This window comes from Nematolebias whitei, chromosome 18 (assembly GCF_014905685.2).
Source record: "Nematolebias whitei isolate Nwh7 chromosome 18, NemWhi1, whole genome shotgun sequence".
NCBI lineage: Eukaryota > Metazoa > Chordata > Actinopteri > Cyprinodontiformes > Rivulidae > Nematolebias > Nematolebias whitei.
Genome location: NC_056515.1, coordinates 32778561 through 32797260, shown reverse-complemented (window position 1 = coordinate 32797260; position 18700 = coordinate 32778561). Strand labels below are relative to the sequence as shown.

The following is an 18700-nucleotide window of genomic DNA, read 5'->3' as shown; positions in this document are numbered from 1 at the left end:
ACTTGGCAGACGAGGCAAAAAAAACAAAGAAAATGAAATTCACTCTCCTGCTGGATTTAAATCAACACTGTGGAAATATTTTTGATTCCAACAGAAGGACGGCTCAGCAGACAAACCTCATGCCGTATGCAACAAGTGCCAGTGTGAGTTAAAATACTCGGGAAACACAACAAATTTGGCCGTTCACCTGAAGAAGAAACACGGTATTGATAGCCATGTAATATAAGCTCAACATCTATTTTTGTTTCTCTATAACTGAAATTTAATCAGGGCACTTTTAAGTTAACTGGTTTAAAAAATGCACTAAAACATGAGACATGTGAGACTATACTGAACAGGTCATTTATTTGTATTTTTTCGTTAAGAAAAAAATGTGTTATTTTTTATTTTTTATTTTAATGTCTGGTGCCTGTAATAACAAAAATAAAATGGTTAAATCATATTTGAATTGTTTTTGTAAATTTATTTATATGTAAATGAGATGGACAGTTGATATTGCAATATATCGATCGCAGACTTGTGAATCGAATAGAATCAAAATCGTATTGTGACAGACTTTGATATTGAAAAAATCGTATTGTCATACAAATCAATATAATATTTTATTGTGGTAAAGCTGGTGATTTACACCCCTACTATCTATCTATCTATCTATCTATAAAAACAGGTCTCTCTCAGTGAGACTATCCTGCATTAATAAAGGTTGAATGTCTTTAGCACAGTAAGTTCATTATGATCAAATAAAATTTTGACATATACTAAATCAAGAGCGGGTACAATGCTAATGTTTGAGTAAGAAATTACCCGTGAGTAAGTTACATTATTGAGTAAGTTATTACCTCATAATACTGCCACATTTCAGAAGAAAAACAAATAAAATAAAAAAACAACACTAGCAAACTGATCAGAAGCGCGGCCATATGGACGGTGAAATTATTTCCAAAAAGCTTTTCAAACACATTAAGGTCATCCACAGCCCCATTTGCAAACATCGACAGTTCTAGTTCGACAGCAAAGATGTGCTTAAAGAACACACTTCACAGCTGTGTTTGATGATTACGTTCAAGTAGGATGAGTAAACGCTCTTGGGTCAGCGTGGGCCAACGCCCACCACTAAATGTAAGCAACTACTTCAGACACAGAAATGTAGAAATTAAAACATTTCAACGAATGCGATGCATTGCATAGTCAGGAAGGATATTACAATCTGGACTGGATGTGCACAGTGAACCTTTGCATTAAAAAAAAAAAATACTTTGTTTTACTAATCCTTAAACATGTAAATTATGATGTAGAGGCAAAACAATTAAATGAAGTAGAGCATTGTCTTTGTATAATGTTTCTAAAAGTTCATTATAACACAAGTGAACAGATTTCGTATCCGAGTGGTCAGTTCAGTCGTCCAAAACATTGTTGAAAAGACATTAATACTTTTTGATGGCTTATGTATTGGGCTTCATTTCTATTCTGATACATCTTCCTCATTTCTTGTTTGCACAATATTTATCATGACCAATGATGGTATTGAGTATTCTTCGTTTTAACACTCTCAATCTGAATTAGAGAATAACCTTCATCTATTAAAGTCAACAGCTGTGGTATTATTTATATTTATAGCACAAGGTACATAATATATAAAATTGTGTTTAAAAGCTAATTAAACACATTTCATCTTATTTACCTAGTATTGCATAGTGTACCTTCATGAGGACTACCAAATCAAATTTATGTTTTGAAAAAGTAAAAAGAATAAAGTTCTATTTAATTTGGACCCAACCCATAGTCCAGCTTTGTGTGAGAAGCCTGAGGAGATTCTAGTCAGGTTCTGCAGCTCTCAGAAGGTCTGCTCAGTCCTGGCATATCTTTAAACTTAATAATACCATTCTGGTTAGAGCACAGAGAAGCCCTATGAATTATAAACAACGGTCAGCGTTAGTAGCTCAAGACAATAGGCAGAAAATGGTTCCAAGGTTTAAAACAAAAAAAAAAAATCAAATGCCAGTTTGCTCTTTTTAATTTATTTATGTTTAAATCGACAGCACATGTAGAGAAATCTTTATTTGGCGTTTATATTGTTTTACAGATCAAACAATTGTTGAACTCAAACAGGAGAAAATGTATCTGGCTGGGATAATACCAAGCTAATCAAAAGCAACATCACGTCTATATGACAGCTGTGTTGTTTCTATCTTGGGGGAAAGAAAAATACTCACGGTCAGCTGAGTACTGGGTTACTGTAGTGGGTTTAGGTTCCTCTATGTTCGTGACTGGTGCTGCCATGCCGTTTCTTTCCTTTTGGGCTTTCAGTACAATTGCTGCCAGGGGATGATCTGGATCCATAATCTTTAATGGCTGCAGAATCAAAACAACACATTATTCTATCTTACTAAAGTATTCATTTTGCAAACAAGCTTGCAACGCATATGAATTACAGTAGTCCCTCGTTTATCACGTGGGATCCGTACCCTGTAACCCCGTGATAAGTGAAAAACCGTGACGTAAGAATATTAGTACAAGGAGTAAGTAGTAGTTTATATATGTTTATTTATTTATTTATTTATTTATTAAGGCATTTTAAACACTCTTGCAATATTCTAAACAATGTTTTTTAACTCTGAACGCTCTAAAAGAAGCACAGAATGTCATGATTTCAGCTCCCTGCCTCTTCTGCTCTTTGGCACCTGCAAGTGCTTTTGGCCACGCCCACTTCTCCGCTCTGCACGGTGAACGGCTGATCAGCTGCAGCAGGAAGTTTATCCTGCAGTAAGGGTTGCACAAATGTGCAGCAGGTGCTAAATAATTTTAAACAATTTATTGTAAATAAAAATTTCATACCGATCATGCAGCTCATCTATCAACCAGCCAATTGTGTGTCATGTCCAATCTTATTTTGAAAAACCGCGATAGAGCGAACTGCGAAGTAGCGAGGGACTGCTGAATACAAAATGGAATCATTTTAGAGGAATAATATTAATACAAATATCCAAAGCTCTCTAAAATCAGATACAGTGAGGACAGGATTAGCTCATATTTTACATAGAGTTCTTCAGAAAAAAAAACCTAAAAGATCTTCAGATTTAAAAAAGAAAAAAACAAATCCTTGGACATAAATCCTTGTTAAAAAATGTGTAGCTCAATTGAAAAGATAATTCTTTAACGGAAACACAAGTTTGACAGCTTCTTGCTAAAATAAGCTCATTGTGTTTCTTTAAAAAGACATGATTCTATTCTCTCAGCTCAAGGACTAATAATTATCTTGACAAGTCTTATGAAAGCACTAACAAAAAGCCAACAGCATGATGACGGAAGCAGAATGTAATTATTGCACGTTTGTCTCATAAGCAGATATTGGCAGCAAGGAAAAATAATATAGATGTAAACCCTCTGTTTCAAATAAGAGTTTTAAAAAAAGGAGTAGCCTAAAGACAAACACATTAATAATGTGGATGTAAACAACCGGTTTCAAATTGACTGTTTTGAAAGAGTAGCCTGAAGACATCATCAAATAAAGTCATACATCTTAAACTGGAAAATAGTCATAGATTTGTTTTAACGAGTATCGGCATAAGTTGAATAAAATAATACTCTTAAAGGCAATTTGTACATGCTGTTGACAAACAGAACATTAAAAATTTAAAGCTTCCTTAGCGGTTCTCGATACATCTAATTAATCCAAAATGCAACTTAAAATTATTCCCAAAACAGCAACGCTTTGGAGAAACAAAGCGGAGCAAAATATGTGTTGAGAAATAAATCACAAAACATTTCTACCATGTTGCAAGAGCTGATGAAGACATTTATCTGATTTAAGATGCTCTTGTTATTGTCTGGATTTTTTACTCCGTCTGACTGTAAGCTGCATAAAACCTACGTCAGCCACTGAACTGGATGAAAGAAATGCTGATCCAAAACTGAAAAAATATTTATCTTTTTAGAAAACTTTAGTCTAAAGAACTAGATGAGAAACATTAACTGTGCCAGACTGGTTAGGCCTGACCGTGGGTGGAAAACATTCTAACGTTACCTTTGTAATCTCCTCCAGGCGAGAGCACTTTTTAGGGGCAAAGAGACTCGGATGGAGGTAGCTGCCATCTCCATCATCATCAGAATCGTCTGAATTTGATTCTGCTACAAGACACACATGAAAAATTAAAGAAAGTTCTGTTAATTTAAAGGAAAATATTTATGAATCATTTTAGTGGATTCTATTGTAGCATTTAATATGCTATGTAGTATGAATAATAGTATACCTAAACGTCTTCAACAAATACATTTATGTTTAGGGATGCACAATATTATTGGCGTGGTATCAGTATCAGCCGATATTAGCGTTAAAGTTAAATATCAGACATTGGCCATTCCGTCAAAATAACACAGATATAAAAAGGTACTGGTTTTGTATGACAACCCAGTGACAAGGATGCCTGCAGCGCCAGCACAACGTGATGACATCACATGTGCCTACCTGATCTGATCACGGCGAAGAGGAAGAATTCAAAATGCTGGTGGTGTGGACATTTTTTTTTTGTTGTTGAGGATATAGAATATCAAAGATTTATGGACTACGCTGAGCCTCGCTACATCCTCCCCAGTCAGAGATATTTTTCTGACGTAGCCATACCCGAGTTACAAGCCGTAATTTCCGATGTCATTGAGAAGGTAATGGCCAACAGCACTTGGGTGAGTTTTACCACAGACGTGGACGTTGTGTTAGCCCCGTTAGCACGATTAGTCTTACGGCGCAATGGATAGACAAAAACTTTGAACTCAAAAAGGCTGTCCTTCAGGCACAAGAGTGCAGAGGATCCCACACTGCAGCTAGGAACCTGGATCAAGCCTCCACAACTTAGTGAGACAGCATCGCAGGTGACTAACGCTAATAAATAATATTTAACACTTTTCATTTAATACAAGTTAAAGTGCTATGCATATCATATGGCTGTTACTGAATATTGTCACCAGCTCTACAGCTGTTACACAAGTTTTGTAGCAAATAAGCCTAAATAAGAGGGTTATGCTCTGACAAAGAAAAGTATATAAAAATATCGGTATCGGGTTTTGGCCAAATAAGTTTTAACATATCGGCATATCGGATATCGGCCAAAAATCTAATATCGTGCATCCCTATTTATGTTACAATTACAATACGTAATATATATGACAATGTGTGTTAATCTAAGAGTTTAAAAGCTTTGGATTCTGCAAGAACGTTCTGGAACTCACCCTGCGATTGCTCCTGTTTTTTGTCAGAGGCAAGGTTGTATCGACCTTCCTTCATGGCCCGCAGGATGTGCTTGTAATACGGGTTCAGATAATGATCAAAGCGAAGAAAGTCAAACTGGGAGTTATTGGCCTGCTTCGCTTTCAGCACAATCTCAAACTGAGCCCCCTGCTGGCACACAAATTTGGCTGTCCTCTCAATGATGTTGTGAGTCTTGATGGTTGCTGGCTAAAGAAAAAAAAAATGAGGAAAATGTTATGTAAATGTGGTAACAAATGTCTTTTAAGAAATCATATTCATTTTGAAATATCCCCGTTAACAAAATGTCTGAGGCTCTACAAAAGGAGTGAAAAAAAAAAGAGCTTTAAAAAAAACAGTGATCATTAAGAGTATAAAGTTCTGACAGCTCCTTCAAGCCAAGGTCATAAGCCATTTTGTGTCTGAATGCTTTTTTATCCCTGAAAATCTTTGCTAACTGTGATGACATTATTTAGAGATTAAATATGAGGTGAAAATGTGTGACTCACCAAATGGTCTATAATTCATTCCTTATTTTACACCTTGTGCGCTTTAAATGATTAATAACTTTAATTACCTAGAGAGAGAGAGTGTGGATATCTCCTGAAGAATACACATATCTCATCAAGATAAAAGTCATCATAAATATTTGTCATGACACTGGCTCAAAGGTAGCCAGTTTCCAGCACCAAGAGAGTATTGGTGTGTTTTAAGCTGCCTAGAACTTCTCCTTTTCACAAGAACGCTTTATTTCTGTTCAAGTATATAGTGTTTATAGAAATATATTGCATGATGCGCACAAACAGTACAGTTCTCTTACAATTATAAATCACAAGCTGTGCAGCCAAAGGATAACCTAAAATATATGCTAATACTGTAACCTTGAACTGTGCATTGCAGGGCTTTATTACAAATAGGCAAAGCTGCTTTATTATCTTCAATGAAGCAAAATATCACCCAACAATTTACAGCATTTTTCCATAAATAGTTTTAATGTAATGTTTTGGTCTTAAATCTTACATACAACATTGTTGGCAAGAACCATAGAAACATTTGCTGCGTCTCCTCGTAGTCTTAGCAATTAGCAGAAAACTTCAAACACAGCTGCAGGTGACATTCATGTACATACTGTGTCATCTACAAATGTGCTTTGTAGTGCAAAAGAAGCAGTGGTTTAATATTATATGACAAGGTGAAAAAAATAAAAGTTTGATCAATAATTTAGTTTGTATTAGAGTGCAGACGATGTATTGGTAGGGCCGATATTTTACGCCAATATGGGCATTTGGGGACATATCGTATTGGTGATAAATGGCCCATTGTGCGCCAATATAAGCACTTCTACTTTTCACCTCTAACATGCTGGGAACGAGCCGTATCCTTACTTGCACATGGCATAATTGTACCATGTATCCAGCAGAGGGCGCATGAAGACTATTTTCAAGTCATGGCCATGCTGCACACGACTCACATCACAGCCAAAGCAGGGAGCAACTAAATACTGTGCTGCATATGTTGCTGAACACAGCATGGGAAGTTTATTGTAACTGATCTGTAAAATAAAATAAAAAAAATCCAACAATAATAAATTCTCTTCAATCCTCCAACCCGTTTGTCATTAGCTGCCTCTCATGTTAGCAAGCTAACGTTTGGATAACCTAGCATAGGTTATTGCCTTGTACAACTTTAGCCAGAACAATAAATCTAAAGTAGAAGTAAAATATATATCAATGTGGGTAACATTATCTTTGTGGTCCTCAATGAATTGCATTGTTTGTTTAAAATCTTTACTTCTCTGCACAGAAAAAATTCTAATTAGGCCTTCACCATATGTGACTGTTTAAAAAATGAACAGGGAAGGGCGTTCCTTTGTTTAATTTATATTTTGTAACACACTTGATAACTTTATGGTGAATAGTGAAGGACAGAAAATGTGAATGCACGTTAGGAAGACTGTTTCAAGACTTCAAGCATTAAAACAGCTGTTTACTTAGATTATTTTCTGCCATTGTATCAGTTATCGGCATTAGCCTTCCCCTCCCAATATCGGTATCGGTGATAGTCAAAACTTCCACGTCGGTCGGGCTCTAGTTTTTATTATAGTTTATTATAATAAGGTAATAGTGGCTTGATGCACATGAACTACTCATGTGTAAAATTAAAGTGGCATGAATTGTTTAGAACATTTATGCTCCCCTAAGCATTTAGCATAATACATAGAAAGAATAGTTAAAATGTTGCAAAATGTCATTCAACCATTCATTTAGCTAAGTGAAGTATTTTGTTCACATAACTGATCAGTTCTACATGACAAATCTCTACAAAAGGCAACTAGACATGAGACAGAAATTAATCAAAGCTCCAGATTTTTTTCAAACATCTAACTCTTTAATAATAATAATAATAATAATGTCATCACAATGTCAGCACTGTATGTTTCCATACAATGGCGAAATTAGTCTCTGCATTTAACCCATCCACCACCAGGTGGTGCAGTGGGCAGCTATTGAAAGCGCCCGGGGGACATTTTTGGGGATTAGACGTGCTGCCCAGAGACGCCACGTGATGTGCAGTGACTGGGGATCGAACCTGGGACTCTCGGGTCCCAAGCCGGCTGCCCTGCCTCTACACCATCTCGGATCAATGTACATTTATTAATTTGGTGGTGAATAAAAATATATAGATGTCTCTCGCAATCTATTATGTCAGCTATGAATAAATGGACAAATTGACAATTTCACAAGAAAACAAAAAAAAAAAAAAAAAAAGAGCTTAAGTTTAGGCCATAAGTGATATTTTATATCCGAGCATTTGTGTAAGATTCCATTCACATGCAATGACACAGAGAGCCTCAAGTGATTGACTAGTGGGGAGTGAGAAAAGAAAATCTCAGAAATGTGAGAAATGCATCCCAAAGAAATGTATAACAGTATTAAAAGCTGCAGCCATGTTGTCTGATGATGTGCACACACACACATACTATAACCAAATTAAATGCTTTTCTTCCCATGCATATACAATTAGCAGCTGTAGGTTACTGAGGTGCTTTTATCGGCATCAGACGGAATAAAATAACATCAATTTAAATATTTCAGACAAGATATACACTTTTTTTAATTTGAATGTTGTGTCAACATGAACTACAATCTACTGCAGGTTTTCTACAGTATAATTCAAGGTCTATGTGCTGGCGTGTAGCAGAGTGACAGACTATCCAGTCTTCGACAGTAATTTTCCACTAAGCATAAAGGAACAGATGTTTCATTTCATGTAGCAAGGACTTCAGCAGCTATTGATTAGTCTGTCACCCAGACACCACAAGACAAGTCGTTGCTGGAACTGCCAGAACAATTTTCTGTATTTACTCATTTTTTACTGTGAAATACAGTAAAAAAGGAAAACACTATAGAAAAAAAAAACTTAAGCTAGATTTAATAAAGCAAAAGGTGAAAGTATCAGTAAAGCAATGCTGTTCTTTATGTTTTAGCTAGAAACAAGTTATTAAACCCTAAATGTCAGAGTGAATTGCTTCTCATTCTATAAGCAACTCATCATACATAAAATGAGAATGCCAGAATGCTCAACAATACTTTCAAATATGGATCAGCTACCACTGAATCCAAACATTAAACTCGGTGAGAAATTTGGGATGTGCTGAAGAACTCGACTGTGACACTCGTATGATGAAAAATATGAATGCAGCTATAGACAAAAATAAATGCTGTCACTAAGGAAGTACAATCCAAAGGAAAAGAGCTAATCTGGTCCACATCAATGCTTTTTATGAATTAGACAATTTTTGTTTCATGTCAACCAAGTAATCTGGTTTGGTTTTAATCATAGCTACATTTTGAAATGGTTAGTTCGCTAAAACCTAATTAGTCAAAACAGGTTTAACTTTAGTTTGTCAATACCGATATGTAATTAGGTACATTACCCTTAGTTCTTTAAATACACATATATATTTTTTTTTTTGCTCATTTAATACCTACATGATTCACACATTAAAAACTCTTAATGTATACTGTAATAATTATTGGTGTTCATGAATATTTTTGTTAATAAATTGAATTTGCAATGATTCCAAAATATGACTTGTTTGTCAAACACCAAGTTAAAAGTGACGTCAACTTCTGAAAGGCAGCAGAAACTCAAGCACTTACCAGTTCCACATCAGGTGGGATATCAAGTCCTGCGGGAGCAACAAATGGTTCTTCATTCTCCTCTGGCTCAGCCTCCTCTGTGTGTGTAAAATTACAATAAAATAAAATTAAACAGTTAGTGTAATTCTCAGTAATCTACTTAAATAAAATTAAATATACCCTACTGGATATCTACATGGTGGGCCAGTAAAATTAAGGGCACTGAATTCCTTAAATATATTTTAAATAAATAAAACTCCTCTTCGACTCTTCCCTTCACTCCACAAACGTATTACGGCAAAATACTACTTTAGCCTTTACGTTCATCTTGATACCAACATGGAGGTCATGTGGAGACGAGATTAAATTTTTAATGTAGTACTGCAGGGAGTTTGCAGAGCGATAAAGGAGACCTTTAATTTAATACAAAGCAGTAAAACTCAAACTTTCTGCCAGGCCTGAGGATTTCATTCGGATGTAACGTGGGGAATGTCTCATGGGTGTAAATTTTAAAATAGCTTTTGGCAAGGCTCAGAACCATTGAGTTTTCACTCCATCTTAAGTCGGATCTAAAATCAAATTTAAAGAACATAAAAAAAGCTTTACAAACAGAACCACTTTTTTCCCCCATCGTGACTTCCTTTTTAATAATGTTTTATAAAAAATAAAATTATAATATCCCTTCAACAATCTCCCAGTCAACAATCACGACATCGGTAATTAACACTCCGCTCTCTTCTTCTTTCCGCGCCTAAAAAATGCCTACCACAAGGCAGACATCTTGCTGGTGTATAATAAATTGTATTACTTTATTAAAATGACTGAATAGTGAAAACACAGGATTTTACATGGAGGCTCACAGTAACACATTCGTCATGTTTAGACAGTATATATAAATTATACTAAAATTAACCTTCTGGTGTATTTAGCTTTTACTCTGGGGGAAATAAAAGTGGTAATGATCTGATTTATACTATATCTGCTTCCGTCAGCCTAAAATACATACATCAGGACATTAATTTGCATTGTTCTTGGAAGTTTCTTAAATTATTTGAATAAATCTGCATCTGTGATAATGTCAAAGTCGTATTTTAAAATGACCAGTGAGACCTGAACCATAAGGACTTATTCCCCAAAAGCAAATTCAAGCATCAGCACCGTCGGCAGACATTTAAATGCCTCTGTTCTTCTAATTCCCTGGAGAAAAAGAAATCCATTAAATCTGCTTGCTTGTCAAGCGATCAGAAATGCTTCCGGCAATCTCTGCATCACATATTTCAAGTTGCAGAAATGCATGGATGTGTACTGCTTTGACAATCTTTGAGAAGGTCTTTGAGCTGGAGGACTTGAGAATTGTGAGGCCATAAAGACAAGCTTGAGTGCAGACTAGATTTCAGCATTTATGTTCATACTTAAGTTAAAGCTCTGATTCGATGGTTTAAGTACTGGGGAATACATGTTAATACGTGTCCTTACAATCTGGACTAAAGATGATGGTAATAGTGAGAGATGATCTTCTGAAGTAGTACTCCAGAGGAATACTTTATGAATACGCTGACATTCACTTGTGCTCTGCACACACAAAGTGATTTCAGTCGCTTCTCCAAAGACCTACAACTGCAGAAGTCCACTTGGACATGAAATTTCAGCCACAATCTTGGCATGGGCAGGAAACCCATTAGCACCAGAGGCAAAATAATAAAATGATTTTTTTTTTCATTTTGACTGTTTTTGATTGTGCAAATATGTTTTTCTAGTTAGCTCCTAAGTTAAAGTGATGTGTGCTGCTTTCCTTGATTTGCCTCATCCTTTAAATCCGCACCACATAGCTGTTTCTCACCCTGCTCCTTTTTGGCATCCTCCTCCTCTGTAGGTTGTGAGGGATCATAGTAGTCAGCGCTGTATTTGAAGGCCACTGCATTGTAAGTGCCTTCATCAGCCAGAGCTTCACTTAGACGCTTGTACTCCTCCTCTGTAAAAAAATTAAATAAAGTAAAACACAGACACACACGCACATGTCCCATATGCATTGGTTTGCAGTAACATAAACCTGCCCAAGTCACATAAAATTACTCCTTAATGCTTTTTTCTTTACATTTTTCGACAAAAATATATGATGTCAGAACTGGCAGGTTAAATCCTATTACTTTCAACCTGGCACAACTGAACCGCAGAGTCCTATTAACAAGTAGACAAAGCAGCAGGGAGCTCAACTGGCGTCTACACAGCTTTTCACAGGAAACTAATAGATCACATTACATGCTGCTGAATAAAAAATAAAAGGTTGAACCTCTCCTAGTTTGTGCTTATTATTGACAACGTGTTTGTAGCATCTGAAATGGATAAACAAAAACAAACTTATAAAATGTCTTTAACACATTTCACGGATCTGCTCTCTGAATCGATATTTTCTGTTGTATGCCTACATCAAAAGTTCAATTTTAGATGTTTTGAGTGGAGCTGCAGCTTCTTATCAGTATAAGCAGAGGTACTGTTGCTCATATGACGACCTCAGTTGATTTAAAATATCATAATTTTCACAAATATTTATGCTGCAGCATCACAACAACAAGCCCATGAGTCTGTTTAATAAGCTTAAACATGTAAAATAGGAATACTTTCAGTGAGTCATTGCAAGCTCCTAAATTTTCAACAACATAATACAAACTTTGATGTTATGCTGCGAGAAAAACACTAGTATAGCAACATGTCTACCTAATGCAGTGTCCCATTTCAAGTAAATAAATACTGCCTGGGCACCTACAGTTGCTTTGTTCTGGAACAAATATTTGAAGCTTTTAAGCCTGCTGTGTATTCCTTGAGTTAACACGTTTTATAAGAGAAACATAACTCAATTGGAAAGTACTGCTAAGAGCCACAGGAGACTGTTCATTGGGAAAATACATCTCAGGCAAAAAAAACGAGAAAGTAAACAAAGCGTAGACATCAGCAGCTGAAAATCAACTTGGCAGCACTCTGTTAGGAGCCTAAGTCAGGCCAGTCCAGAAAGCTGCAAGCAAATGTTGATTTCACTCACATCACAGGATAAAAATTGCACCCTGCAGCAGGAGCCATTTAGCTTAGACTTGCAGAGTACAACATGCTGTTGGGTCGGATTGCTTTCACCACACAGAGAAAATAACACTTCAGCATTTATCACTGAAATGAGACCAATGTCTTAGGTCTCTGTCCAGAAATATGTCTTATACCGTATGTAGTGTTTGAAGAGGGCAAAATGTCTTGTTTTGAATGGAAAATAAGGTGCAGAGTCTGATATTCTCGTCTAGCAGAAAAGCGTCAACGTATTTTTTTAAAAAAACTAAGTATTTTAGCGATATTTATGATTGTAGATTAAGAGCAATAATCTACAGTGACTAATTATAATAATTACTGTTAATGGTTTCAACATAAATTTAAAGCACACATTTGATTCCAGTAATGAAGTACCTTTTTTTAAAATTGAAATAATCAAAAAAATAAAATAAAATAAATTCTTGTCATGCTTACTGCACTTTCAGTGAACAGAATGGTGATGGGCTGAGTGAATGGGGTCAAGCCTCTAAATTCAAGGGCAAAACAGCCTGAAGGGAAGAGTCTTCTGCAGTGTGTGTAATGCAAGCTATTAGCTGACTTATACATTCCTGTCAGTTTAGGAATAATACGCCATGTTTCACCTAAAATAACAGTGATTTAAATCAATTACAGCCATTAAGTGTGTCTATCAGATGTGTACTTTGTCATCAAAACAACCAGTTTCATTGCAATGTAAAACGTCTGAGATGAAAGCAAACAGATTTGTGAAAGTCAATAATGATTTAAACAGATTCATTCAGACCCAAAGCCGATTCATTTCATAGACAAACTAAAACAGCATTAGAAATAGTCATTGTAGAAAACAGGAATTTTAGAGCATATACTGTGCAACGTGCAGAGAAAGGGAGATTTTCTTGACGTGCAATTCCAGACTCTGAAAAAGAGTCTTTGGAAATGTGTTGCAACGGAGGGGAAAGTGGTTTTTAATAGATAAATATGAAATAACAATAGGCAAGCAACGTTAATGGTGAAAATTTAACAACCAACTAAAATCAATAAGCAACTTTTAAACTAATGAGCAGACAGAAAAGGTGCTATTTTTAAGATCATATTTACTACTTTGAAAAAAATAAAGTGATAATTGATCATATCATATTCAATATATTAATTAGTATTTTTATTTTATGTCTTGTCATTAGGGCTGGGCGATATGGACTAAAATTAATATTTTGATCATTTTAAGATAAATCGCGATATACGATATTTATCTCAATATTTTTTCTTTCCATAAAGTAATAAAATATAAGCTTTGCCTCAAATGTCACACAGGCACATTTATTAGCAAACAGATGTAACTCTACAAAATAAATGTCTAAAAAAAAAACTATTTACATATATTAAATAATCCTCCCCAGCTGTGTCACCTTCATGATGTTAGCGTGTGTGAAGCAGCAGTGGGGGGCTGTGTTTGTATTCAGTGAGGGAGAAGGAGGGTCCGTGTGAAGTTAGCGGCGCAGACGAGCAGTAAACAAAGTACACGGGTTTTAAAGTCTTACAGTGAGAGGTAGCACAACATTAATAAACCAGTGGCTTATCATATCGCTACACGTGACACGGTTCTTAGCGGCTAACAAGACGACTAAAGTTAGCCGTCAAACACACTCTTCCTACTCTACTTAGTTTTAAATGGTGAAATGAAATAGCTGCTCTGAGAATGCTATGTGCCGCCTGCCCCCACCTGGAGAAGCAGGAAACACGAGTAGCAGGTGAGGGGCTGGGTTTCAGTGAGGGAGAGGAGGGGCTACGTGGGAGAAAGAGAAGACAGCAGGCGGATTTTCAAGTATAAGATTATATTGTTTATATAAATATAGTCTCATTTTATATGGCAAATGCAGTTATAGCACCCAGCCCTACTTGTCATATTTAATTATTTACTTATTTTTTACTTTTGTTTTTTATGGTCTTATGTTTGGTATCATCTTTTTACTATTGCTTGTGTGCAGCACTTTGGTGCAAAGACAATTGGTTAAAATTGTGTTATAAACACATTGAATTTGATAATTATGCACATTTTGTGTCGTTTGGCGCGGCTAATGTACCTGATTACATGTCAGTATTGACAAAGCAGCCGCGTGAGACAAACAAAACAAAAACAAAAAGTTAGTTCTTAGGGATCATGATATTATTAAGATAATTTGCAAGTAGTGTCTTAAATGTAAGTGAGCATCCGAGTACACTTTGGACTCTTATAGAGAGCAGAAAGCTGATCGTGACTCATCGCGTCAATAACAAAAATCTAAATTGGTTGTTTCTGTTTTTGACCAATTCCTCACTAGTTTATTCTTGATTTAACAAGAGCACGTTTGTGATGTGCCAAGAACCTCAGCACTTCTGCAAAGAACCGGTTGTTATGCTAACAGATGGCGAGATGGGGTAGAGGCAGGGCAGCCAACTGGGGACCAGAAAGTCATGGTTCGACTCCCAGCCATTCCCACATGTTGTGGTGCCTCTGAGCAAGACACCTAATCTGCAATTGCGCCCTGGGCGCTTACATAGCTGCCACCTGCTCCACCTAGGTGAATCTCAGGTGTGATGGGTTAAATGTAGAGACCTAATTTCGCCATTGTATGGAAACATATGATGAAAATCTCAGATTCCCCTTAGTAGTATTACTAGTTCAGCTTTGAACCTGAGCTAAGTTGAAGATGAAAAACAGCAGTGGCACAGTACTATATCTCACAAAAAAACTTTTTTTCTTCTTTGAATAAATTTTGCTTAAATAAATTGGATTTTTTTTTTTTTTACATAATTTTATGATAATTTTAAATCAGGTTAGAAATTTACATATTAGCTCTTGTGTCTTTCAGGGGACATTCTGAAAACTTTAATCCACCCTACTTGCTCAAACTAGAAGGGCTGTGAGGCAGTTGTAATTTTTTTGATTGGTATGCTTTAAATTTGCCAAAAGGCCGGCACCTTGCTGGTGTATATAACTGCAAATAATTAACAGAAGCAAATGTGATCTCCAAACTCTATTTTAGGCAGTTCTGCAAAAGTATATTCAGTAACAAAATATAATTCACCCTGGTCTTTAGATGATGCATATGTTTAGGGCTTTTGCGACCACAAACCTAAAGGCTTTATCAGCCTGTTCAAGCAAAAACTGGGAATATTGAATAAAAGTTTCACACAGACTTCAATCAGACATGCACTTTAAAGTAACAGCAATTCAACATTTCTGCAAGACTGAACAAAGAATCAAGTATCTCAAAATTCTCATGAATCAGTTTTCTAACAATATTACATTTTATTAGAATTCATATTGCTGTGACGTCTATAGTAGTTGGGTTAAATCCACAAAGTGTGGATGCAGCTAAATATGTCGATTCATTTTCCTGTTTAAGCAGTTTTATACTTAAATTGTGCACTACTATACCAGTGCAGCTATTAACAGTTGTGAAAACAGTTAATCTTCAACTTTATGTGAAAATGCAATCTCCACCACTGTGGCAGTTGTTCCAAGACTATCTTTACCACTAAATAAAACATTTTAAAGATATCAAAAACAGTTTTGTTTACCTTGTCTTGCCTCCTCGTCCAGCAGGTTGGTGTGTAAAGCTAGGTACCGCTCCTCGTCACACAGCGCCTCAATCCTGGCCTCTTCCTCCGACAGCTGATAGGATGTATTCCATGACCCGCTATCATACTCTGAAAGGTCATGTAAGTGACCACGTCCATCGTATCTGTTGAATGATAAACAGGATTAGAGAGAAAGAAGTTGACAAAACATTTTATACAAACACAGATCTACTTACTAAGTTAGTGGGATCTAAAAAGCCATATTTACCACTTCAAAATAGGTCTACTATAGGTCATGAAAGAGTATAATTGCAAAACCTGAAACAATTAATTAATACTTTAACTACATAATGTCCAACTTAAATCTGTGGGCATAATAATGCATAGCAATCTTTCTGCTTATATTTTCTTTCTGTGCATGTTGTACAATTCAACAACACAAAAAAAATAAAAAAAATAAAAAATAAATAAATAAAAGACAAAGCAACTCGCCTCTTACCTTACAGGGTTTTATTTCCCCCCCTGTAACACTCATCAATACTTCTAAATCTGCAAAAAAATGTTACATTCACACAAACCCGAGCACATAAATACCTATCCGTAAGAACCCAAATGGATGATTATTTCCAGTGTTCGTCCCTCTATGGCATCTCTCTGTTGTAGATTCTTCATGAAGGCAAAGAAATGGGGTGCTGTGGTTGACATTCAAGGTTCGGAAGGACCCCTAAGCTTAACTTGCTGGGGGAAAACGGGTTATGTGATAAAGACATACATATAAATTGTGTACAAAGAAAGCATAGGTTGGGCCACTGCAGACCAAGGTGGTTCAATAAAGTAAATGCATATAGAACATTGAAAATATTATCTAAAAATTCAAAATATATGATTCTACCTAGCAAAACATTTTGAAAACAAAACTGAAAATTATTTGGATATTTCGAGACATATTACAATTTCTCCATACACGGAAATATCTTGAAACACCTTGACTGCAGGGAATTTAGACCACATTTGAATTTTCTCTGGCTTTGTGGACATCAACAAAAAAAAAAAAAACTAAAACCCCAGTAATGCAGCAAAGTATTTGCTTAGATTTTAAAGCTAGCCTAAGTGTGAACAGAACAGAAAAGCTTCATATCATTTTGTTCAATTGTAAATAAATAAATAGTGTCCAGAGGAAATTCTATTAACATGCCAACATGCAAAGTCTAGCTTGACTTACTACAGTAGTAAAAAATAAAATATAAATATATGTTATAAGTTGACTTGTTATGCATAAACTAAACTATAAGGGAAGCACAAATATATAACAGCCCTGTAAGCTAAATGATATGTTTTTATAGCTCAATGTTATTGTTGACTCTGGCAGGCCTGTCATGGCTAACGTTAGCAAAGTGGTATTTGCATGTTAGCATGTTAACGTAAAAACATAAAATAACTTTTTGCTGTAAGTTCAAAACATTAAAGTCAAGTTAGCAGGCAAGAAATAAAACATTCTTCACACGTTTCAGGTCTTCTCGAGCTTCTGCAATTAAAACTTCCGAGTTGTCCCTGAGGCTAACGGATAGAAACAGTTAGCATAATGTTTCGGTCTGTTGGTTCAACCGACCTATCAATCATGATGCTCTTGTCCCCCATCCATGGGATAAGATGTTTTCCGTGCTCGTGGTAAATAGCCTTTTCGTCGTCTCGGAACAGTTTGCAGGCATAGCCGAAAACCAAGAGGTCCGCATATTTATCGCTGTCACTCACGTCCTTCTTCACAGGTTTGGTGTTGTGGTCTTTTTTTGCAGCTCCACGGCGATACATGGCGGAAATACATACAGATTTGATAATCTTACAGATTACTGGTAATTATATAGTAGATTTAGATAACCTAATGGCTAACAAACTGTCCAATTTTTGAAAATACGCAACGTTTTCGACAAGTTACCCAGTGAGGGTCGCCATGTTAGAATAAGTAAATGTCGCTTTAGTTTCTCGTCAGCACTTACCAGCATACACTCTTTGGGAAAATAAAAATTTTAAATAAAGAAAATGTAATTTTTAAGCTGTATTATTTTATATTATATGATATTTATCAAAATTATTTTGTTATGTGATTTTATTTTGTTTGTTTTTCGTAAAACATGTTTTCGTAATTTGTCGAATGTGCTGTTAACAGGGAGGGATTTACCGCAGTTTTAGTTGGGGGAGTGGGTAATGGGTTTTCTTTTTCTCTGATAAGAGCCGTTTCATATGACCCTGAAACTGTTCTTTAAATAAATAAACATTATATTATGTAGCTTATATACTTTTGTTATTCAAACCAAGTTTAAGTGTTTAATTAGTATGCCATTGCCCATACAGTACCTGCATACACGCATAGTCTGTATCATACGCTGAATGTTGTTGAGATTGTCAAAGTAATCATTTGGCAGCACGATGGAGAAGTGGACAGCTGTTGCCTCACAGCAAAAAGGTGCTTGGTCCAATCCCTGGTTTGGATATTGTGCCTTTCTGTGTGGTGTTTGTTCTCCTCATATTTCCTTGGGTTTTATCCAGGTTTCTCCTCCCACAGTCTAAAAACATGCATGTAGGTTACAGGCCCAAGTCTCTTGCGGAAGAGATCTGTGGCCTTAATAAGATTTGCTTGGTTAAATAAAGGTAAAATAAAAATGAAACACACAAAATATGCTATTTATTTTTGTATGCATGTATGTGTTTG

The 18700-nt window shown here is 35.8% G+C and overlaps 1 protein-coding gene across 2 annotated transcripts in view; it reads right to left on the bottom strand.

The window, feature by feature from the left end:
- The window catches only part of LOC119425096 (splicing factor SWAP), a 54083-nt gene extending 36134 nt beyond the window's left edge, over nucleotides 1–17949 (bottom strand). The window contains exons 1-7 of one of the 2 annotated variants that reach the window (XM_037692619.1): nucleotides 17603–17949; nucleotides 15994–16157; nucleotides 11222–11353; nucleotides 9403–9479; nucleotides 5224–5449; nucleotides 4025–4128; nucleotides 2214–2352 (exon numbers count right to left, since the gene is read on the bottom strand). In XM_037692619.1, the coding sequence (XP_037548547.1) occupies nucleotides 2214–2352; nucleotides 4025–4128; nucleotides 5224–5449; nucleotides 9403–9479; nucleotides 11222–11353; nucleotides 15994–16157; nucleotides 17603–17802 (1042 nt within the window). In that variant the 5' untranslated portion in view covers nucleotides 17803–17949. The remainder of the gene's footprint in view (nucleotides 1–2213; nucleotides 2353–4024; nucleotides 4129–5223; nucleotides 5450–9402; nucleotides 9480–11221; nucleotides 11354–15993; nucleotides 16158–17602) is intronic. The other variant, XM_037692620.1, reaches the window with a different exon arrangement.
- Between the last annotated feature and the right edge of the window lie 751 nt (nucleotides 17950–18700).